Raw genomic sequence first — 23,054 nt, forward strand, 5'->3', positions numbered from 1 at the left:
TTCGTGAATGGGATGACTCGACCTGCACACACATTAGACTAAATTAATATAGAAAATTAAACCAAACTTGAATTACCTCTAATAATTTATTCAAATGAAATGAGAGGGGAAACACATTTTCTTCTGTTAATATTTAAAATATGTGCATAACAATAATAATAAGTGCTATGTAAAATAGATAAATTTGTAATTATTTAGCACTTATCAGGCGGCGCCTCGGTCTCGTGGTCGAGGCCCCCCCTCATGAATGGGTATGCCGTTTCGTGCTTCAAAATAAACACGCGGCATGATCCGAGGTCGGACGTTTCCGATTTCGCATTAGCGGATCACTGATCTGGGGAGGCGGAGGCTACATCGGTGCTCCACGTGTCCCGGAGGCTTATTAAATGAAGGGAGCGGGGGTGACGTCCGCTCGTCTTTCAAGGTGGTCCGGTTTTGCGGACCCATGATGAGGCCGTGAGATCCGATGGGACGGCGCTTCGATTTCGTACCCGACTTATTGATCCGGGGCGAATGTGGTGCTTCGGCTTCTGAGGCCGACACGCGGCGCAATCCGGACGGGGAATGGGAACCGATCTTGTCGATCTGGGCCGTCAGGAGGGTCTATATAAACCCCACGAATCTGCCCTAAGAGTTCTATTTGGTTGCCTTTCATTTTTGCCGTCTCCTCCTTCGCTCCACCTTTCGACCAAACCTTGCCGACGGTGCCCGAAGCGATTTCCGGCGATTTCCCCGTAGGTTCCCACCCTGTGCTAGCTAGGGTTCCTTCTCCTCCTCCCTCCTCTATTTTTAGTTTATTTCACTTTTCTGCAAAATGGGTCTCGGTCCTGAGGAGGTAGGGTCGAGTTTGTCGGGGGAGGAGTTGGAGTTGATCCGCTCCCGGTTCTTCTTCCAGCCCGGGTTTCGTCTCGAAACTGCGGGTCCGGAGGATAGGGCGACGCGGCCGCCCCCAGGTCGGATCGCGGTCCACCGCGAGACGCTCTGGGCCGGCCTGCGGTTCCCTGTTCACGAGTTCGTGAACAACTTGCTGGTAGAGTACCAACTCGTCCCAGCACAGCTTGCTCCGAACTCGTGGAGGACCATAATCGGGTTCCTATCCTTGTGTCTCGGGCACGGGATCCCGACCTCTGTGAGCGTTTTCCGTCGGTGTTTTTTATTGAAGAAAAACTCGGCGGATGCAGGGTGGCTATACTTCGCCTTTCGGGGCGGTATGTCACTCTTTCAGGGTGCCCCTTCCTCTATTCATGAGTGGAAGGAAAAATTTTTCTTTCTTGCGTCCGAGGTGCCATGGGGGTTCAACCCGAGGTGGGGGCATCCTCGGTTGAAGGCTCTCAATAGGCTCTCCGAGCCCTCGGGGAGGGAGTTGAGAGTCTTGGACTCCATGCGGGCCCTCGGGAAGGGGTTCAACCTGACCGAGCTCCTTCGGGAGGACGCCCTGGCGAGCGTGGGCCTGAGTTCGGGGCGCCCCGAGGGTAAGAGTAGTTGCATCACCTTATTTTTATTCGTTCTCTCTTTTTACTAACACTGGTCTGACACTTGGGAGAATTTTTGGTTTCAGATATTCCTCACATGCCGACCAGCAACACGTCCCTCTTCTCCCGACTGAAGAGGCGGGAGGCCAAGGCCGGGGGGGCTGTTCCCCAGCCTCGGAAGAAGTCGAGGTCGGCCGGTGCTTCCACATCGGCCGGGACGGGAGGCCCAGAGGCGGGGGTCTCCGCAGCTGACCTGGGGCGGACGCGGGCCGCCAGCGGCCCCTCCTTGCCCCGCTCCCATCGCCCAGCGGGAGGGTCCGGTCGCGATTCGTTTACGGCGCCCGGGGCCTGAGCCGACCAGAGGCCCCGAAGCAAGCGGCCCCGAAATCCCAAACTCGGATGGGCCGAGCTCTTCAAGGGTTTTCCGGGAGGAGTCGGCCGAGCCGGACTCCCCAATCCCCGAGGGGAGCTCGGCTTTCCATGACGCCGAGGTCGCACGCTCCGTGTTTCGGCGTGCGATGCTTCCAGCAGACCGGGCCGAATTCCGGAACTTACCGCTGGAAGAGGTTGTTGACGGTACTTACCGCAACACCGTCCGGGTAAGCTCTCTTCTTGATTTTCCTTAAAACTATTAGCGAACCTATGTGTTTTTCAACTCACGATCATTTTGTTCCTTTCTTTGCAGCATATTCATGAACTCGACACCCTGGTGTTCATCGCTCAGGGGTGTCAGGCGGAGGCCCGACGACTTGGCCGGCAATTTGAGCTGGCCAAGAAGAAGATCGCCGAGCTGGGGGCGGCGCTGGCCGAGGCCGAGGCTCGGAGGGAGGCCACTGACGCCGGGCGCCTCGCAATGGTCGAGGTGCTTGAAGAGGAGAGGGCCGCCCATTCTCTGACGAAGTCGGCCCTTCACGCCTCGGAGGCGCGCCTGGGGGAAGTCCAGTCTGAGGCCGCGGGCCTCAGGTATGAGGGCGGAGTCCTGCGCCTCAAGATCGAGCAGCTGGAGGCTCGAGAGAGGAGGGCGCTTGAACGAGCCGAACATGCCGTGGAATCCTTCAAAGAATCGGAGGAGTTCCTCGACATGTTGGAGGAGGAAACCGTCGACGGGTTCCTCCGGGGCTTCGACAACTTCCGGAGGCAGATGGCCCGGATTTGCCCTCAATTCGACTTGTCAACGATCCGTCCGAGGATGAGGCTGGGTTACAGCTCTGATTCGGACGAGGTTCCCGCCGTCCTAGCATCCGAGGCGGAGTCGGACGAGTTTGGCATAGCCGAGCCTGCGACGGCGGCGGCCGAGTTGGAGGGCATCCCCGAGGTACCCGCCGAAGCCCCTGCCGCAGACCCCGAGCCCGTGCCCGCTGAAGACCCTCCGGTCATCGCCATAGATGATCCCGAGGGGGATGCTGACGCGATCGCCGCCCCTTAGGACTTAGATTTACTTTTTCATTTTCATTGTAATCGAGGTCGGCCTTCAAACTTTTGAATGACCGACTTCCAATTTTGTACTTAGCCTTTTGGCGTTTTACTAATGGAAAATCCCTTTTGTCACTTTATGTCTTTCTTTCTTCTTTTGTTGTAAACGAGGCTGGAATCTTAACCTATCGTTCCACCGGCTGTCCACTTTATATCTTAGCTTTCAAGCTGCTTAACAGAGGCGTGTTTCTTCCTTGGATATACCTTCGCTTTCGCTAGTTCTGATCACACTAATCAAAGGGAGCTCCGAGCTTAGGTTTTTAGGAAATTTTTCTAAGTCCTACAGCTCGGATTCTAAGATCGCAAAGGTTGACATGTTTGGCTTTTAGGTTTGTGAGGCACCGAACTTGGGCCTTAGTCCTCCAAGCGGGGCCGTGCTAGATTTGCGCTGGCCGCTATCCGAGGAGTCTAGCTGGGCTTCCGAACTCGGCTCCCGGATCGTAGGACCACAAGAAGGGTTGGCGTTATCCTTCGTAGGGAGCATGAGCTAATAATCGAGTTGTCGCCAGGGTTTTTATAATTATCGTCCTCGGACCTTGCCGAGGTTTCGGTGAGCGAGGTTGGAACCCTTAAAGAATACCTCGGCATTTTTGAACTCGATCAGTACGCCCGCGGTCGAGGTTATTTTCATAGCTCGACATTGGGGTCCGCATATGGGGGCCGAGTTGGGCCCTAGTTTACGAAGACTTACATAAGTCGTCGTGGAGGTTCAACAGACGGAGTATGCATAAGGTCGGTGGGAGATTAGTCTTAAACCGACTCGTAGGAGTAGTCCGATTTTGGCCAAAATAAGGTTTCGACTTTGACCGAGATTTCGCTAGCAACGCGTAGATAAAATATGACAAGGCGAGTGTCGAGTAGGATGTACCTTTTGCATTTCTAGAGTCGTGCTCCACATAGCGGAGTGGGTTGTTCCATTTTCTTGTCGACTTTCGAAGTCATTCTTTGACTTGTTGGGGGGCTCGGGCTTCTTACGGACCCGATGACGCCCGCCGAGGTTGAGAGGATCTGGGAAGGCTTCATTGATCCGCGGCTCTTCCCGAGGTCGAGGGAGTTTGGGACTCTACGGTCGAACCTTGGGGCATCCCGACCTTGGTCGAGGAATCTTGCGTCAGGTCGGTGGGTCTGGGGACGCTCTGCCGACTTGCGATACATCCCGAGGTCGAGGGAGTTTGGGACTCTACGGTCGACCCTCGGGGCATCCCGACCTTAGTCGAAGAATCGTTCGTCAGGTCGATGGGTCTCGGCACGCTCTATCGACCTGCGACGCTTCCCGAGGTCGAGGGAGTTTGGGACTCTACGGTCGACCCTCGGAGCATCCCGACCTTAGTCGAGGAATCGTTCGTCAGGTCGATGGGTCTGGGCACGCTCTATCGACCTGCGACGCTTCCCGAGGTCGAGGGAGTTTGGGACTCTACGGTCGACCCTCGGGGCATCCCGACCTTAGTCGAGGAATCGTTCGTCAGGTCGATGGGTCTGGGCACGCTCTATCAACCTGCGACGCTTTCCGAGGTCGAGGGAGTTTGGGACTTTACGGTCGACCCTCGGGGCATCCCGACCTTAGTCGAGGAATCGTTCGTCAGGTCGATGGGTCTGGGCACGCTCTATCGACCTGCGACGCTTCCCGAGGTCGAGAGAGTTTGGGACTCTACGGTCGACCCTCAGGGCATCCCGACCTTAGTCGAGGAATCGTTCATCAGGTCGATGGGTCTGGGCACGCTCTATCGACCTGCGACGCTTTCCGAGGTCGAGGGAGTTTGAGACTCTACGGTCGACCCTCGGGGCATCTCGACCTTAGTCGAGGAATCGTTCGTCAGGTCGATGGGTCTGGGCACGCTCTATCGACCTGCGACGCTTCCCGAGGTCGAGGGAGTTTGGGACTCTACGGTCGACCCTCGGGGCATCTCGACTTTAGTCGAGGAATCGTTCGTCAGGTCGATGGGTCTGGGCACGCTCTATCGACCTGCGACGCTTTCCGAGGTCGAGGGAGTTTGGGACTCTACGGTCGACCCTCGGGGCATCTCGACCTTAGTCGAGGAATCTTGCGCCAAGTCGATACTTCATCGTCCTGCGATACTTTCCGAGGTCGAGGGAGTTTGGGACTCTACGGTCGAGCCTCGAGGCATCCCGATTTTAGTCGAGGAATCTGAGGATCACAGACGACCCGACATTAGAAGAGATAATCATAATCATTGAAATGGGCGAATCATTTGTAGAAAGGAGACTGAGTTCATATTCCTGATTGTCTTGATCCCCTAGGGGTTTCATTGGTAGTACATTCGTAGATTCTCGGAGTTCCAGCTTCGCGGAATCGGAGTCCCCTCTAGGGACTTCAATTTGTATGCTCCGGGTCGTTGTACTCGGGCGATTTGATACGGCCCTTCCCAATTTGGGGCGAGCTTTCCCTGCTCGGTCGGTTGAGAAGCCTCGGCTCTCCTGAGGACGAGGTCCCCTACTTTGAAGAGCTTGAACTTGACTCTGGAGTTGTAGTATTGGGCCGTTTTCTGTTGGTATCTTGCCATACGGACCCGGGCGACCTCTCGTGTCTCTTCAACGAGGTCCAGGTTATTTCTGAGCCGGGAAGAGTTGGTGTCGGGGTCGTAATGCTCCACCCTTGAAGAAGGGAGGCCGATTTCCAGCGGGATGACGGCCTCAGTGCCATATGCTAGGTTGAAGGGGGTCTCTCCTGTGGGCAGTCGGAACGTAGTCCGGTACGCCCAGAGGATGTTGTACAAGTCCTCGACCCACTGTCCTTTGGACCGATCAAGCCTAGCCTTGAGTCCCTGCAAAATGGTACGGTTAGTTACCTCAGTTTTTCCGTTTGTCTGGAGATGGGCGACCGAGGTGAAGCGGTGGTCGATGCCGAGCTCAGAGCAAAATTTCCTGAAGTGGACATTGTCGAACTGCCGGCCATTGTCAGATATAAGGATACGGGGAAGTCCGAATCTGCAAATTATGGACTTCCACACGAAGTTCCGCATCTTTTGCTCGGTGATCCGGGCTACAGGTTCGGCTTCGACCCATTTGGTGAAGTAGTCGATGGAGACGACTAGAAATTTTCTTTGCCCAGTGGCTAGAGAAAAGGGCCCCAGAATGTCAATCCCCCATTGGGCAAACAGCCAGGGGGCGATGATTGAAGTTAGCAGGGCCGAAGGTCAGCGTTGGATGTTGGCGTTCCGTTGACACCGGTCACACTTCCGAACGAAGTCTGTCGCATCCTTCTGGAGCGTGGGCCAGTAGTATCCTTGCCGCAGGATCTTATGGGCTAATGCCCGACCTCCCAGGTGATTTCCGCAAATTCCTTCGTGGACCTCTCGGAGGGCATAGTCCGCCTCAGAGGGGCGGAGACATCTGAGAAGAGGAGAAGTAAATGATCGACGATAGAGTCTGTTTTTATATAAGACATACCGGGGAGCTTGGCGCTTGATCCGGCGAGCCTCTGTTTCATCATGGGGAAGGGTTCCGTCCCGGAGATAGCAGACGAATCCGTCGATCCAGCTCGGTTCGAAGTCGATGCACATGGTGGGTTCTGGTTTCTCCGTGCTGGGAGTCTGAAGATACTCGAGCGTTGTCCCCGTGGGAAGCTTGCTCATGCGGGAGGTCGCTAGCTTGGACAACTGGTCTGCCCTGAGATTCTCCGCTCTGGAAATGTGTTGGATACTGAAAGAGCTCAAGGTAGACACGAGTTCCCGCACTTTTTGGAGATATTTCTGCATGGATGGCTCTTTTGCTTCAAAGTCTCCCTGGATCTGGCTTACTATCAGCTGGGAATCGCTGAAGGCCGTCAGGTCTTCCACTTTCAGCTCTTTTGCTAACTTGAGCCCGGCGATGAGAGCCTCATACTCAGCCTCGTTGTTCGAGGCCGGAAACTCAAGGCGCAAGGCTTGCTCGGCCACCACTCCGTCTGGGCTGGTGAGGATGAGTCCAGCCCCGCTACCTCCGAAGTTGACGACCCGTCCGAGTGTAGGACCCATGGTAGCCTTGGGGTTTCCTCCATGGATGCAGATGGTAGCTCGGGGTCGTCTGGCAGGGTGCACTCTACGATGAAGTCGGCGAGTATTTGAGCTTTAATAGCCAGCTTGGGCCGATATTCGAGGTCAAATTTTCCGAGCTCGACCACCCATTTGGCGATCCTCCCCGCACGATCCGACCTTTGCAGTATTTGCTTCATAGGCTGGTCGGTCAGTATGGTTATTGTATACGCTTGGAAATAAGGCCGGAGTCTTCGAGCTGAAATAATAAGAGCAAAGATCGTCTTCTCAAGCTTGGAATATCGGGTCTCAGCATCCCTGAGGACCCGGCTGATGTAGTAGACCGGCTTTTGGAGCTTGTCCTCTTCCCGGACGAGGACTGAGCTCACTGCAACTAGGGAGACGGCCAGGTATAAGTAAAGAACTTCGTCCCTCTGAGGCTTGGTGAGTAGCGGGGGAGAGGCCAGAAGGCTCCTGAGCTCTTCAAAGGCCTGCTGGCATTCTTCTGACCACCGGAAGTCCTTTGGCCGCTTGAGGATCTTGAAGAATGGGAGGCAGCGCTCAGCCGATCGGGAGACAAATCTCCCCAAGGCGGCAACTCACCCGGTAAGCCGCTGCACCTCCTTGACTGTCCTCGGAGGCGCCATTTCTTGCAGCGCTCGAATTTTCTCGGGGTTGGCTTCGATTCCGCGCTGGGTTACTATGAAACCCAGGAATTTGCCCGAGGTGACTCCGAACGCGCACTTCGCTGGGTTGAGCTTCATTCGGTATCTCCTGAGCTTGGAGAACGTTTCGTTGAGGTCAGCTACATGGTGCTCCGCCGCTCGGCTCTTCACCAGCATGTCGTCCATGTAAACTTCCATATTTCGGCCGATCTGGTTTTTAAAAATTTGGCTGACCAGCCTCTGATAGGTGGCTCCAGCGTTCTTCAGGCCGAAGGGCATCACCTTGTAGCAATAGGTGCCCTTGTCGGTGATGAAGGCCGTCTTCTCCTCATCTTCTGGCGCCATTCGGATTTGATTGTACCCTGAGAAGGCGTCCATGAAAGTCAGCAGTTGGTGTCCTGAGGTGGAATCGACGAGCTGGTCGATGCTTGGAAGGAGGAAACTGTCTTTTGGGCAAGCCTTGTTCAGGTCGGTGTAGTCCACGCACATGCGCCATTTCCCGTTGGCCTTCTTTACGAGGACTACGTTGGCGAGCCAGTCTGGGTAGGAGACCTCCCAGATGAAATCGGCTTCAAGGAGTTTATCCACTTCCTCGGCCGCAGCTCGTTGCCGTTCCGGGGCGGAGCCCCTTTTCTTCTGCTTTACAGGTCTGCTGGTTGGCTTCACCTGAAGTCGATGGACCATGACCTCAGGGTCAATTCCCGGTACGTCTGCGGGCGACCAGGCGAAGATATTGGCATTGTCCCGCAGGAAGCTGATGAGGTGATCCCTCTCGCGGGCGCCAAGGCCGGAGCCGACCTGCACAGTTAGCCCGGAAAAATTTTCTCGTAGTGGAACTTGAACAAGAAGCTCACCAGGCTCTACTTGCTTCTTCCAAAGGTTGTCCCTCGCATCCAGGGTTTCTATGGGTAGTGAGGGGCCCGTTGGCTGAATCAGCGCCTCGGTCGGTTGCCTTACTCTGTGGGCCGCTATGTAGCACTGCTTGGCAACCATCTGGTCTCCACGGACCTCGCCTACTTCTTGGCCGGTGGGGAACCGCATGAGCAGATGGCGGGTTGAGACCACGGCTCGAAGGGCGTTTAGCCCTGGCCGCCCAAGGATGGCGTTGTAGACTGAGGGCAGGCGGACCACAAGGAAGTCCGTCCTCACAGTGCTCTTCTGGGGAGCGAGGCCAACTGTGACAAGGAAGCTGGCCTCACCTTCAACTGGGACCGAGTCTCCGGTGAACCCAACCAGTGGGGTATTAATTTTCTGAAGATGTCCTTCTGGCAACCCCATTTTTTGGTAGGCATGGTAGTACAAAACGTTAGCTGAACTTCCATTGTCAACTAGGACACGTTTTATATCAAACTTATTTACAATCATGGAGATGACCACAGCGTCATCGTGGGGGGTCTCAACCCCTTCCAAGTCCTCGTCCGAGAACGAGATGACTTCATCAGTACGCGGGCGCTTCGGGGAGACTCCCTGGGCTGTTCCTCCTGCCGAGGCTCCTCCGATCATATTGATGGTGCCGGCGATAGGCCTGTTGTCGTCCGGGTTTTCGGGCGGTGTGGCGTTTTCCGTCGGCCTCCTTTCCTCACGTCGGTTCCTCACGAACCGGTTGAGTACTCCGCGGCGGATGAGCGCCTCTATCTCGTCCCGGAGCTGGAAGCAATCCTCCGTGTTGTGCCCACGGTCTCGGTGGAAGCGGCAGTACTTCCTGGGATTGCGGGGAACTCCCGTATCCCGCATAGGAGGCGGGGGTCGGAAGAAATCCCGACCCTCGATTTCCATCAAGATCTCGGCCCGGGGGGCATTGACAGGTGTGTAGTTCTCGTACCTCCCTGGGTACGTCCGAGGCCGTGGTGGAGACCTTGGTCGAGGTGGGGTCCTCCTCTGAGCTCGTCCCTGCTGCCGAGGGGGGCTCCTCAGCTGGGGGAGGTTCTTCTCTCGACGGGGGGATCGGCTTCTCTGTCGGCCGCGCTTCTCGCGGCGTTTCTTCTGCTTCCTTGAGGCGGGCTCAATCGTACCCCGCCTGGAGGCAACTGCCTCCTCGACCTTGGCATACTTCCGGGCTCGGGCCAGCATTTCGGTGAAGTCGGCTGGGAAGCTCTTCTCAATGGAGAAGAGGAATCGATAGGAGCGAACTCCAGTCTTCAGAGCCGACATGGCTATTGATTGGTCTAGCTCGCGAACTTTCCACGTGGCGGCAGTAAAACGGTCCAGATACTCCTTGAGGGATTTCCCCTCCTTCTGCTTGATGTCCAAGAGGGAGTCTGACGTCCGCCGTTGGCGTCGGCTGGCAGCGAAATTGGTAGCAAATTGCCTGCCGAGTTGCTCGAAGGAAGATACAGTGCTCGGCTTTAGCCCAGAAAACCAAAGCCGGGCTGTCCCTCGAAGAGTCGCCGGGAAGGCCTTACAAAGTACGGCCTCTGAGGATTCTTGTAGGGCCATGAGAGCTCGGTAGCTCTCCAAGTGGTCGAGGGGGTCGGTGGTTCCGCTGTAGGGCTCCACTTGAGGCATCTTGAACCTCGTGGGGACCGGCTCATCCTCGATCTGGCGGAAAAAGGGGGATTTGGTGGTGAACTCAAAATCTCCCTCCTGCCTTGTTCTCTTACTGTGGAGTGCTTCAATCTGGCGCTCCAAGTGCTCAACTTTCCTGTCGAGCTCCCCTACCCGTAGAATCGTCACCGTGGTTTGCTCCGGCTCACGGTGGTCTGGGGCTGATTCAGCTTCAGAGGGTTGGGGTCTTCTGTTGAGACCTTCCCTCGATAGCTCTCTCTGGGGGGAGGTCCGCCCCTCATTGTTGGCTCTGGAGGAGCCATAAAAGTTCTGGCCTGGGAGAACCGGGCCATTAGGGGGAAACTCCGGCAGGACCTGGGCCTGCGGGGGTAGCGTTGGTAAGGCCTCCTCACGCCGCAGGCCTTGAACGGCGGCGGCCAAGGCCTGAACTTGCTGCACCAGGGCATTGAATTGCTCCGGCTGGACCTGAGGAATCGGGTCAGCAGGAGTAGGCGAATTCTGGACGGAATGTCCAGGACTCTGTGGGGGACGCCGGGAGATGTTGGAGGCCCCCTTGCTTCTCAACTTCATGATCGCGACTCGGTCCCTTCCTCTAGCGCCAACTATTGCTGGAAATTAGACCCGGGGGCGATCGTCGGTCGAAGAGAGGGAGCGGCAGGTGCTCACAGGGGAGTGGCGGTCCGTCGGCGGGCGGCGTCCTCCGTCTGGGTGCCTGCAGAAAAGCCGGTGGCCGGGTCTTCCGGCGCCGGCCCTTCGATGCTTAAGTCAGAGGGGGGGCAGATTGTGTTTGAGGAAAAGAGCAGGAACAGTATCTGTAGTGTATGGTGTGTCCAACCCCCCTCTGAGGAGCAAGGGCTCCCTTTTATAGGGGGGTCGGTTTACCTGTGATGTGATGGGGCGAGGTCATTGTACGGCTCGGCATGTTGCTCGGATCGGCGCACGATCGGGTGAATCATTGCATTGATGTCGGAGGTGAGGTCGTCGTACGACCCGAGCTGGCACGCGATCGGGCGAATCATTGCATTGATGTCGGAGGTAAGGTCGAGATCAGAGACTTATCATAGTTGATTGGACTCTGCTGGGCTGACTTGCCATGGAGAGCTGCGGGTCCGTAGATAACAGGAGCCACGCGCATTAATTGTGGAGTAAGCCGGAGATCCGCATTAATTGTGGAGTAAGCCGGAGATCCGCATTAATTGTGGAGTAAGCCGGAGATCCGCATTAATGGTTGAGTGAACCGGGGGTTTGCAGGGGTCATGCGCAATAAATGCTGGGGCAGTGGCAGGATATGGCCCTCGGCCGGACCTCGGAGGGGTACGGCCGTAGTAGGTGGTCGACAAGAATAGACCTCGGGTGTCGGAAATTTTTCGGGTCGGAGGTTCTGAGGTCGGACGTTCCAAGGTCGGACGCCGACTTCGGCTGTCCAAGGTCGGCGGTTGTGCGACTTCTTAGGGGTAATTATGTCGCTGAGGGAAAACCATATTCCCCCAACACTTGAAATTATGGACCATGACAAAACCATGGCTCCTCAAAGAAGTTCTTTGGATTTCGAATGAGTAAAGAGAGAAATCTCAGCATAGAGGTAGCTCTTGTAGAAATTGAGCACAAGAGTAGCTGAATTTAAAGCAACTCACGTTAGTGTAGGTGGCAAAAAGTTGCGCGGTAGTACAACTTCAAAAGCTCTCGGCATGTGGCTCGGTGGTTGGATTCCAGAATGTCGAGGAATCTTTGTCTCTTCGCCATTTTTTTTTTTTTTTTACGGATACCATAGAATGTATCCTGAGTGGTGGACCGTATAAGCAGCCACCCAGTCAGCCGCCTCGTCTTCTCACCATTTTTCGATGCGTCTACACTTGGTATGTTTTGGTGCGCCGTGCAGTGGCATGGCCGCATGAGGCCATCGTATCGAGTTAAAAATTCAAATCATATTTCTGCACCTTCCATTTCCCAAAGAATGATGTGGAATAAAACGTGTGCGATGACGCAATCAAACATTTCTGGCGGCCACGATAAACAGAGGATCAGATTTACCAGGGAGGGCCATGGTCTCTGGTAAATCTCATGTAAACCGCGGGATGATTAAAATCTCTCAAAACACCATTCAAAGCTTGTTTTTTTTTTCGTTAACACAGAATGCTTCATGCCCTCAAAGACCTTGGCATTTCTATCCAGTGAGACATAATAGGCGATATAAGCACATCTAACACCACTGGCTATGGCGACGGGTCTTTCCACAAAATTTTTTAGGTAAGCTAGGAACGTCGCTACCAGAGTCGAAGATTGCAAGAAACTCTAGTCAACTTTAGCCAGTTGCACACCAAAATAGCCTTAAAGTATCCAAACAGAGCATGCTCTACTAATTTCTCTATCTCGAAGCATTTGTCATAAGTAGGGAGAGCCTCATGCCCCTCAGGCAAAGGACGCTCCTGGTTGAAAGATAAACCCTGGCAACCTTCCACAGGAATAAGGTAACTCGGAGATGAGTGCAGAGTCTTCATAACCATCTACCGTTAATCGATCGTGAAGCCTCTACTCGATACAAATTCCCAAGGTCGGAGACCCTCACCTTGGATCTACAGGTCGTACCCCAAGTCCTTCTATCCAGGCCACCCCCTAAATACTGCCAAAGTAAGGATTCTCTAAGCCAACTGCTCCCCAAAGAGACACCACACTGTCTCCGCATCCTATTTCCTCTCTTTTGGACAAAAAAAGTTGCACACCCTGAGACCTGAGCTGTATACATGGACCATGGTGGGCCATAACTGCAATAGTAGTTCGAAGATCTAGACATCATCTAGCACATCAATTGACTGGCTATCACCGATCACCCATCTAATTTGAGACAACACTCTCATAGCCCGAGAACCCATCTTGCGCCAAATAAAAGGGAAATGCTGACTCATTTGGAACTCAGTCGCTGCGACCCAATTGCTGTACTTAGTTCTCATCAAAGCACTCCACAGACTCTCAAGCTCAAGCAAATATCGGGCCACATGTTTGGCCGCTAAGGCCTCTCTCCTCATCCACAAGACCATTCAAAGCTTTTAACATCGAAAATTGCTTCAGGTGTTTTAACATTTTAGCCCTTATTTTTCCAAAATTAAGCTTCAAAATAGCTATATTGTTTTTTCCTCCTTTCCTTTTTTACACTGTAACCAACAAGTTTTCTGACGTCATCATGAACTCCAAAGTATTATTTATTTATTTATATATTGTTTTTATATGCTGGTTTAAGTTAGTTTAGAATGAGCTTTAGACTAAATATATGTAATCCTAGTATAATTTATTTTGTCTTTTAGTGATAATTTTATGGAGAGAATTTTTGAGGCTTCTTGGAGAAGCATGAGATGTTTATGTGAGAGAAGCTAAACTCATTATTTCGTTGTTTATTTCTTTCAATAAATTTAGTTTTTTTTCTAACTTTTTTCTCCATTTCTTTTGCTTGGTTTAATTGATACTTGTTCTGGAACATAAGCTGGCGCATTTGGCTTATTCCAAATTGCATATTATTTTACATGGTATCAGAGTTATAGATTTTTGAGAACGCTAGTTCGCGTATTTAGGGCTCTACTTGGTATATGAGCTACATGCTTTCAGATTGATGGTTTGTGCATATGTAGCTCTGTATAATTGAAGAATTTTCATTAATTTGCTATATAGCAATGTAAGCATGTGGATTTTTATTTTGGTGATGCAAGATGTGAATTATAATAGTTGATGCTACAACCATCTCTCTCATTAGGATAAGCATATCCGACTTCACCATTATCAACTTGGCTACTTTTACTATTTTCACTTATTTCCAAAAGTTTGAATAGCACTTGTTATCCCTTTTGAAATCTATTATCAATTTATATATGATAGAACAAAATTTGTGGGATATCTTAAAGAGTCAAAAATGATGCCAATAGATACTCTTAATGACGAGATTGCAAGAAGAAAATGGAATAATAAATTTAAACAATTCAGAAAAAAAGCACATGGCATTGTGAATCGATGTATACAACATGCTTGGTGGCCACATCTTAATACAATTTTCTGGATTTTAAGGCATATTATTAAAACCGTTGATTATGATATTTTATATACTTATAATTCTTCAGTCAAGTTACTAGGCTTTACACACATAGACTATGCTAGTGACATAGGCACGTGTAGGTTTACGATTGGTAATTCTTTTAACTTGGGATCTGATATTTTTTTCTTGGTACAGTAAAAGTCAATCTATTATGCCACGAAGGTGGTAGCACGGTTAGAACGGGGCTAAGATTCCACCGGAGTGGCCTAGGTTCGAAATGCGCAAGCGTCGATTAAATGCGGGGACCGGATGCCCTCCGCTTGGTTTGCCCGGTGGAGTCGCCATCTGGTCTGCCGATACTTAGATGGTGCTGGTGTGACATACTCACACATGGAAGGGGCTGCCACGTTAGTGGGGCTTCTTCACGGGTAGGGAGGCTATGAGTAAAACTTGTCTGCTCGTATCGAACATTCTTCAGCGGGAAGGGGGCCCAGTGGGGGTTGCTACGCGGGTGAAGTCCTCCTCACCCCCCTTTTTTCTTTTTCCCTAAGCAAAAAAAAAAAGTCAGTCTATTATTGCACTATTTTCTACATAGGCAAAGTATCATGCGGCCACGATGCTAATTTTGAGGATGACCTAGCTCACAAGGTTGCCTAATGATTTAATTCAGAGTAGTGGTTACATTGCTCCTCTTTGTTGAGGTTCACCATCACTTTATTAGAGAGTGCTATCCAATTGGCAAGGAATCCTGTATTCATGCAAGGACAAAGCACATCAACATTCCTCATCACATCATTATAGGGAAAATAGTAGATAAAATTTACTTAGTGGCCAAGAGAGAGCCCACTGTCACTTGGTGAAATTCTTAAATTTACTTAGGAAGGCATTTCTTAAGTAGAAACGTCGATTTAAAATAATATAATATACTTTAATTTCTTGTTAAATAGTTATCATATCTAAGGATAACAACATAAGGTGATGAAAAGAAAAATTCAAAAGAAATTCAATGATGTAAATTTAGAAAAGGTAAAAGCAGACATTGAGTTATTCAGGTGGCAGATAAGATTTACAACTCAACTGGTGGATGCATCAGTAAATGTGCGTACGAGGTGGAGCTAGATAGCAGAAAGCTTTTGACATGATATATAGAAGACTTCAAATAATTTCTAAGCGCAACAAAAGAAATTAGCAACTCCTGATAAACTTCTGTCTAAACTAACACAATAGTAATAACTTTATTTCTTCTTTTTTTTTGAGAAGTTATAATAGAGATGTCATAAAGGTCTGATTTTCCCTTGAACCTGGTAGATGGAATTCCAGATTTGCCAAATTTTTTATTAGCAAAAGTTAGGTAGCAATTAAACCTGAGCACATACCAAGATATACTAGATTTGCATGCTTTGTTTGGCTTTTCTCATATTCAATTTCCCAAAGCTAGATATCTGCTTCTCATTATTGGAGCAACTTCTGTTTAAATTATAGTACGAAAAGTTTTTACTATCAACTTTGAATCGTTATATAATGACCTTCTAATGAAACTAATTGCTGGTAGGTGAATGTTTTCTTTTAGTTATGTGTTTTCCTGATAAAGGGTTCGTAGTATAGGCAGACTGCCGAATATAATGGGACTAGACTTCAGTGTGGATCCTTCTATGGTTCAAATGAAACATTCTTCTTGCTTGCTTATTTGTATTGATCTCATCTTCTGCCCTGATGACCAGCTAATTGTTTATGGTCTATTTGCACTCCAGCTTCTAGCTCTGACCCCAATTATTTACGCTCCTCAGGTTGTGTGTATTCTCCTCTGGATTGGCCTGAAGAGGAATGGAACAGTCTCATTTCCACGAATCTAAGTGGTCTATGGCTGGTATCCAAACATATCTGCAGACGGATGCATGACACGAAGCAGAATGGATCAGGGATTAATATCTCATCTATTTCTGGTACTCAACGTGGAGAATTACCTGGAGGTGTTGCCTATGCTGCATCAAAAGCAGGTGTCGGTGCCATTACCAAGGTAATTGTCTGTTTTTCCATGAAACATTAGCCTTGACACCAACTCTTTTGAGAAGGAAGAATTCTGTAGTCAATGAAACACCCTTCACCTTTTCAGTTGATGGATTGTTACTTCCAAATTGCTTCCAATGTTTTCAATCGCGTCACCAGTATTCTGAAATTGGAATCTGATGAACAGGTGATGGCTTTGGAATTGGGGGTTCATAGCATCAGGGTGAACGCAATTACCCGGGTTGTTCAAATCTGAGATAACAGAGGGTCTCATGCAGAAAGGATGGCTTGACAGAGTGACCAAGAGGACTGTTCCCTTGCAAACATTGGACACATCGGATCCGGCACTGACGTCGCTGGTCCGGTATCTGATCCATGATTCATCAGAATACGTGTCGGGCAGTATATTCATCGTCGATGCTGGTACCACATTGCCTGGTGTACCCCTCTTCTCTTCCCTCTGATTCATGTCTCGTCTGTTGTTACTGTTCCATTGGTCTTCTGAGGTGAGACTCACAATTCTTTTTCAGAGCTGAGCACAGGTGACTAGTGATACATATATATGAAAAAGGGGCGACCAGTGTTCCAGTCTCTCTCTGAAAAGGATGGCTAGTGTTTCAAACATGATTTTTCTCTTCCTATTTTCCTGCTTTCCGCTGGAGTATAAACTCTGTCATTGGCTCGGTCTTGCAGAATAATCAATGATGGCTCTTTTGCTTGTTAATTTTTCGATTTTTTCTTGAATGGAAAGTAGGGATGATAAGGAACCTGAAGCAAGTGGGAAAGAATGGGCCTCTTTTTTTCGAACAAAGAATTCTTAACCGTGCATGGATCTCTGATTTCCTGCTGGTAGCCCATCTAATTTTTTTAAAATATTTTTTTGATGACAAGGGAAATAATCATTGCAGTAGATGGAGGGGCAAAATAAAATTAAAGTGGAAGACTGGCAATCTGACATTAAGCTGGAAACATGTCATCAACAATCACTGGAGGTGCCCGGTGGGCTATCATTATCAGTTAAGACGAAAGGGAGTATCAAGTTGCTCAGCCTTGTCTCATTACTTATAAATAGAGCTGATCATGAACCGAGCTTCGAGCCTAAATTTTATTTATTTTTAATCAAATTTTGGGCTGAACCTATTTAAAATTTAATTTTTTCTGTGCCCAAGTTCGGTCCATAATCAGCCCTAGTTATAAGGGTCTATCGTGTCCAAGGCCAACTAACAGTAGGCATGAGCTAAGCTAAGCCAAGTAGCAAATTGCTCAGCCTTGTCTCATTACATATATAAGTGTAATCCCCACAATCTTTAAATAAACGAGTGGCACAAATGAAAAAATAAAAAACATATATTAGGGTAATCAAGTGGAGCCTGAGCGATGCTTGAGAACTTCTGTTTTGATTTTTCATGACCCCATGTTGTCCCAAAATTGAACTCAACTTCAATGAGCTTGATTATTGACTTGACTTGACATTCTATTTGGGCTTACTTATGATTGAAACTTTAGAAAAAGTATCACAATTTGATTTATTTCCTAGCTGAACTAGTTTTGAATGATCTCGTCATCAAATCAAAGGCTAACCATAGTAAACTATGCGAATTAAACATGCCAAAATCTAGTTAATGCTAACAACAAATTGCTTTTTTTTTGGCATTTAAAGCAGGATATGGCTCCGTGAAATTAAAGTTTGACCAGTCCTCCCCAACCTTTTGGTAGGTCAAACGGTCTCCGCACAAGCCACCATCCCTGACTGATCTGTCAGCCAAATGCAAATCTTAGATGCCTCCAATCCAACATCCATCTTGAATAATGGGAAAGAAGATGGTGACAAAATGTTTTATACCCAGATATTATCTTCTGGAGGACAGGTGGGGTGAAAGCGTTTAGAAGCCAGCAACAACCACTGTGAATTTTGAGGAATTGAATGAGCTTCAAAAACCTAGTATCCTCGTTTTGTAATAACAAGATTTTTTGTTTTCCCAAACTGTTGAATGCTTTCTCTGAAGGTACCATTCGTCGCCACTTAAGCAGTAGAATAGGTAATTTGGGGTAGAAGCCGGGATTAGCTGCTCCTTTTTTTTAAAAAGAAAATATAAGAACAAAATAAATCACTTATTTATCATAATCAATCATCCAACATTTTAGGACAATCCTCGGTAACCTCTTGAGATTTATTGGGACTCTCTTATAAAATAAATTTCAATCTCTAAACTTTTAGTAATTATTTTCTAAATTTTTTCTGTTTATAGATAATATCTAGAAATTAGGTATTCGATATCTAAATATGGGCCCAACTTCTTTGGACCCACGATCTTTTATGGTGTGCCTTGCAACGTAGAGAGCTGTACAGTTCAAAATGGTTGTTATGTTATTATTTCGACCATGAAGATGAATGGCTATCAAATATCGTGCAATGTATGATACAAAAATATGCGCAATGCATGACACACAACGCATATCTTAATCAATAGCAGTCTGTCTTTATAATCGAATGAAGTGATGGCTATTTAGAACTGTATAGCTCTTTGTGGTGCTAGTTGCACACCTTAGCCGCAGCAGGATAAATCTGAACCGGCCCTTCCACCATGGCTTCAATCCCTGTCTATTTTCTTCCACCTAGCGCGTGGAACCGGCAATTATATTATATGACTCCTAATTGGGCCCAACCGCGTGGACTCGTTCTCCGACTTTGCACTTCTAGAGATCGCCAGTGAGGACCCGTAAAGCGTCGTATGCTATCACCTACTGCGTTGAATTGGTAGACGGGCCAACCGGCCCGACCGAGCAGGTCAAGAGGTAAGAAGAAAGAACCTCAAACCTCGCAGCCGACGTCAAATTTTGACTTGAAGGCAATTGAAACGGCAGAATAGTCAAAATAATATTTTACAGGGAAATTTACATTTACAAATTAATACATATGATATAATATGGAATCCCCTCTCCCAGAAGGCTAAACTCCCATACCATGGCAATGGGAGCAACCCTTCCTCTCTCTCGCCATCTCGTAAGCCTGGTTGCCCTCCTTGCTCTAAGCCAAGCTTTCTCCGCAACTGCCCAAACCTACACCAACGTAACCCAGGGCACCATCCTCACTCCCCTCGGCTCAACCAACTCCTGGCCCTCCCCCTCCGGCGACTTCGCCTTCGGCTTCCGTGCGCTCGACTCCAACGCCTCCCTCTTCCTCCTCGCCATCTGGTACAACTCCACCTCCCCCCAGGCCATTGTCTGGTTTGCCAACGGCCACAACCCGGTCCTGGCCGGGTCCAAGCTCGAGCTCACCTCCGACGGCCAATTCTTCCTCACCGACCAGTCCGGCAACGAGGTCTGGAACCCCGGCGTCAGCAACGCCTCCTACGCCGCCCTCCTCGACTCCGGCAACCTCATCCTCGTCTCCTCCAGCTCTTCCTCCCCTCTGTGGCAGAGCTTCGCCTCGCCGAACGACACCCTCCTCCCGGGCCAAACCCTATTGCCAGGATCCAGTCTCCGGTCACGGCTGACAGACTTGGACTACTCCGAAGGCCGGTTCGAACTCCTCGACCAGAAGGACGGCAACCTGGTGCTCTACCCGTCGGCAATGCCGGCCGGAAACTTGTACAAGGCCTACTGGGCCACCGGCACCGTGGACTCCGGCTCCAACTCCCGGCTCGTCTTCAACGAGTCCGGCAGCCTTTACCTTGCTCTCACAAACGGTACACAAATGGCCATATTCTCCAACGGCACCTACTCGACCAACGACTACTACCAGAGGGCGACGCTCGACCCCGATGGCGTCTTCACGCTTTACGTCTATCCGAAGAGCGCATCCAATGGGCAGCAGGAATGGCAGGTGGCGGGAACCACCCCTCCGAACATTTGCACCGCGATCATGAACGATTACGGGAGCGGGGCCTGTGGATACAACAGCTACTGTGTGTCGAACGGCGACAGTGGGAAGCCCGACTGCCTGTGCCCGCCCAACTATTCATTCATCGATTCGACGAGGAAATATTTAGGGTGCATGCCGAGCTTTGCGCCGCAGAGCTGCGAGCGGAACCAGACAGATTCGTTCGAATTCCAGCCGCTAGCCCAAATCGACTGGCCGCTGTCAGACTACGAGCTTTACACGACCGTGGACGAAGACCAGTGCAAAGAGTACTGCCTGAGCGACTGCATGTGTGCCGTGACCATCTTTAAGAATGGAGACTGCTATAAGAAGAAGCTTCCCCTTTCCAACGGGAGGAAGACGTCGTCTTTCCCCGGGACAGCTCTGATCAAAGTGGCCAAAAGCAACCCTTCCACGCCTCAGCCGCCCGGTTCGACCGCAGCTGTCGAGAAGAAGGATCGGAAAACTTTAATTCTAGTTGGATCGTTGCTTCTGGGGAGCTCCGGGCTTCTGAATATGGTGTTCCTGGCTGTGATATCGGTGAATGCCCTCTGTCGCTACGGAAACAGGAGGCCGATTAAACCAGAATCGAGCGTGCCCGGAATGAACATGAGAGTTTTCACTTACGGTGAGCTCGAGCAGGCTACAAATGGATTTAGTGAGGAATTGGGCAGTGGATCATTTGGAAGGGTCTATAAGGGGTCATTAACATTGGACTCAAGAACGTGGATCGCAGTGAAGAAGTTAGATAGGCTGCTCCACGAAAACGACAAGGAATTCATGAACGAGGTGAGATCGATCGGCCAGACTCACCATAAGAATTTGGTCAGATTGCTCGGTCTCTGCAACGAAGGGGTGCATCGGCTTCTGGTATACGAGTACATGAGCAATGGATCATTGAAGAGCTTTCTGTTCGCGAGCGAGAGGCCACATTGGAACCGGCGAACCAAAATCGCATTGGGGATTGCCAGGGGAGTCCTATACTTGCATGAAGAGTGCAGCGCTCCGATTATCCACTGTGATATAAAGCCAGAAAACATACTCCTAGATGACAATTTTGTCGCTAGGATCTCAGATTTTGGGTTGGCCAAGCTTCTAAGAACCGACCGGTCTCACCGAACGAACACTGGCATCAGGGGAACCAGAGGATATGTTGCTCCCGAGTGGTTTAAAAATGCGCCCATCACCGCAAAGGTGGACGTCTACAGCTTTGGCGTCGTGTTGCTTGAGATTATTTGTTGCAGGAAAAGCTTAGAACGAGGGGTGGGAAATGAGGTGGTGATGGTGCTCACTTATTGGGCTTGTGACTGCTACAGAGAAGGGAGGTTGGACCTCCTGGTGGAGAAGGATGAAGAGGCTATGGCGGACATGAGTGTAGTGGAGAGATTTGTAATGGTGGCCATTTGGTGCATCCAGGAAGAGCCATCTCTAAGACCCTCAATGCAGAAGGTGATTCAGATGCTAGAAGGAGCAGTTGCGGTTCCTGCTCCCCCAGACCCTTCCTCCTACATCAGTTCAATCCGCTAAGTTCTACTTCTCTATGTTTCTGGCCTATGCCATATGTTAATTTTGGAATCTCTTTTATAATTCCAACCTAGCAGGCACACAATCTCACCTCAGCTTCTCCAGAAAAGATTGAGTCTACCTTGCAGAAGAAGAACAAGAAAGGGAAGAAGAGGAAGAAGAATTTATATTTCCCGACTACTGTACCAGACTCTGTTATTTTCCTCTGCTTGTAGCATCATAATCATGCTGGCTGCTGGAAAGAGAATATCTGTTGCTCTCTTACCAGCTACTTTCCCAAGCATAAACAGATCAACAAAGGGAAAAATTGTACCATATAAAATTTTAACTTTGGTTAATCGATGTTCTAAAATTGCATATTGTAGCATTCATGTTTGTTTCTTTTTCGACACTGTAAAGTATACATTTATATTGTTATGGATTGCGTTGTTGCTGCTTGGAGCTCCTAGAAGATGACGACATTTGGAGTTGCAGGTTGGAATCCTGATGTACAGAGAAAAACAAAGAACAGCATCAGGCATATGACGAATTTCAGCATAGGTTATTCTCACACTCCATGAAATGCCCTTGGATGAGTTTTATATTTGATCTTTGACGTGCCTTTGTTTGATGTATTTATATCCGAAATGAACTAAAGTGCATATTTTTGTTGGGAGGAGTTGGGCTCTGGAATGAAAATTGGAACTGAGTAACTCTTTTGCCGACTATGTTTGGAAAAAGTTCTATTTACATTCTGATTTTTAGAAAAAATAAAAAAGTTTCAATCCCTCAAAATCTAATTTAGACTCCCTCCTTATATTTAAATCCTATTTAAATTCGACTTCGAATTTCAATCATAAACCAAATGCATCGAAAAATTTGGTTATTCTAATTTTTATTTTAATTTATTTTAATATCAAACAAATGCACCTAAATTTCTGAGGCTCGACCAGGATAGCCGCTGTTAGGAGGTGAGCAGTTGAGGAGCTAAGAATATTGCTTTGTGTAGGTAAAGAGTCGCGGAGATTTCCTGGCTTATACGGTGTTTACACGGAGTTATATCGCTGACAAAAAAAGCACAAACTTATGGCATGATAAAAGTTACTTCCTAGCAGTACTTTGTACTTTCGGCGAACCAACTTATACGATTGGACTTAATTTTTCAATCAATAAAGGGTGGAAAAAGAACGCATGGTGAATGCGTTCGTTGAATCGGAGAGCTGTTGACCATTGCGAAGAAAGAGACGTTCAGGGGTTTGTGAGGTTTGAAATGGACTTTCGAGTCCGGTCTGTTGAAGTAATGCATGATGCTTAAGGTCTGAAAATAACAACATTACGTGAAGTTTCTGGACAACTGGTGGGACATTATGATCGAATTGCTTGAAAATAAAATATAATTTTTCACTTCTCCAAGAAAAGAGAAAAAAGTGAGATTTTCAAGTCAAGTCAGATCCTCTCAAGTTCGGATATGCTGTAATGGTTCCGTATGTTCCAGGACCTGAGCCATGATTTGCGTGAACAGTGATTGGATTAATAAATATTTATAAATCTTGTATTAGATCATATCATAATTTTATA

The 23,054-nt window shown here is 49.2% G+C and overlaps 1 protein-coding gene and 1 pseudogene across 2 annotated transcripts in view; both read left to right on the forward strand.

Annotated features, from left to right (window-relative positions):
• Positions 1-16,934, forward strand: part of LOC103705443 (uncharacterized) — a 33,257-nt pseudogene extending 16,323 nt beyond the window's left edge. Inside the window, exons 4-5 of the transcript XR_015974802.1 lie at positions 15,892-16,121; positions 16,299-16,934. The product of XR_015974802.1 is annotated as an uncharacterized LOC103705443 (transcript). The remainder of the gene's footprint in view (positions 1-15,891; positions 16,122-16,298) is intronic.
• A 2,113-nt stretch (positions 16,935-19,047) lies between these two features.
• On the forward strand, positions 19,048-21,854 carry LOC103705441 (G-type lectin S-receptor-like serine/threonine-protein kinase LECRK3). Its single transcript, XM_008789149.5, has one exon. The coding sequence runs from the start codon at positions 19,077-19,079 to the stop codon at positions 21,498-21,500; it is 2,424 nt and encodes an 807-aa protein (XP_008787371.3). The 5' UTR covers positions 19,048-19,076; the 3' UTR covers positions 21,501-21,854.
• The last annotated feature ends 1,200 nt before the right edge of the window (positions 21,855-23,054 follow it).

This window comes from Phoenix dactylifera, chromosome 2 (genome assembly GCF_051530095.1).
Source record: "Phoenix dactylifera cultivar Ajwa chromosome 2, Ajwa_hap1_PhDact_Kaust_v1.1, whole genome shotgun sequence".
In the NCBI taxonomy this organism is placed as follows: Eukaryota; Viridiplantae; Streptophyta; class Magnoliopsida; order Arecales; family Arecaceae; genus Phoenix; species Phoenix dactylifera.

Excerpts from the sequence above, each read along its gene's own strand:
- LOC103705441 (XM_008789149.5), top strand. The coding sequence starts at position 19,077 with ATGGCAATGGGAGCAACCCTTCCTCTCTCTCGCCATCTCGTAAGCCTG.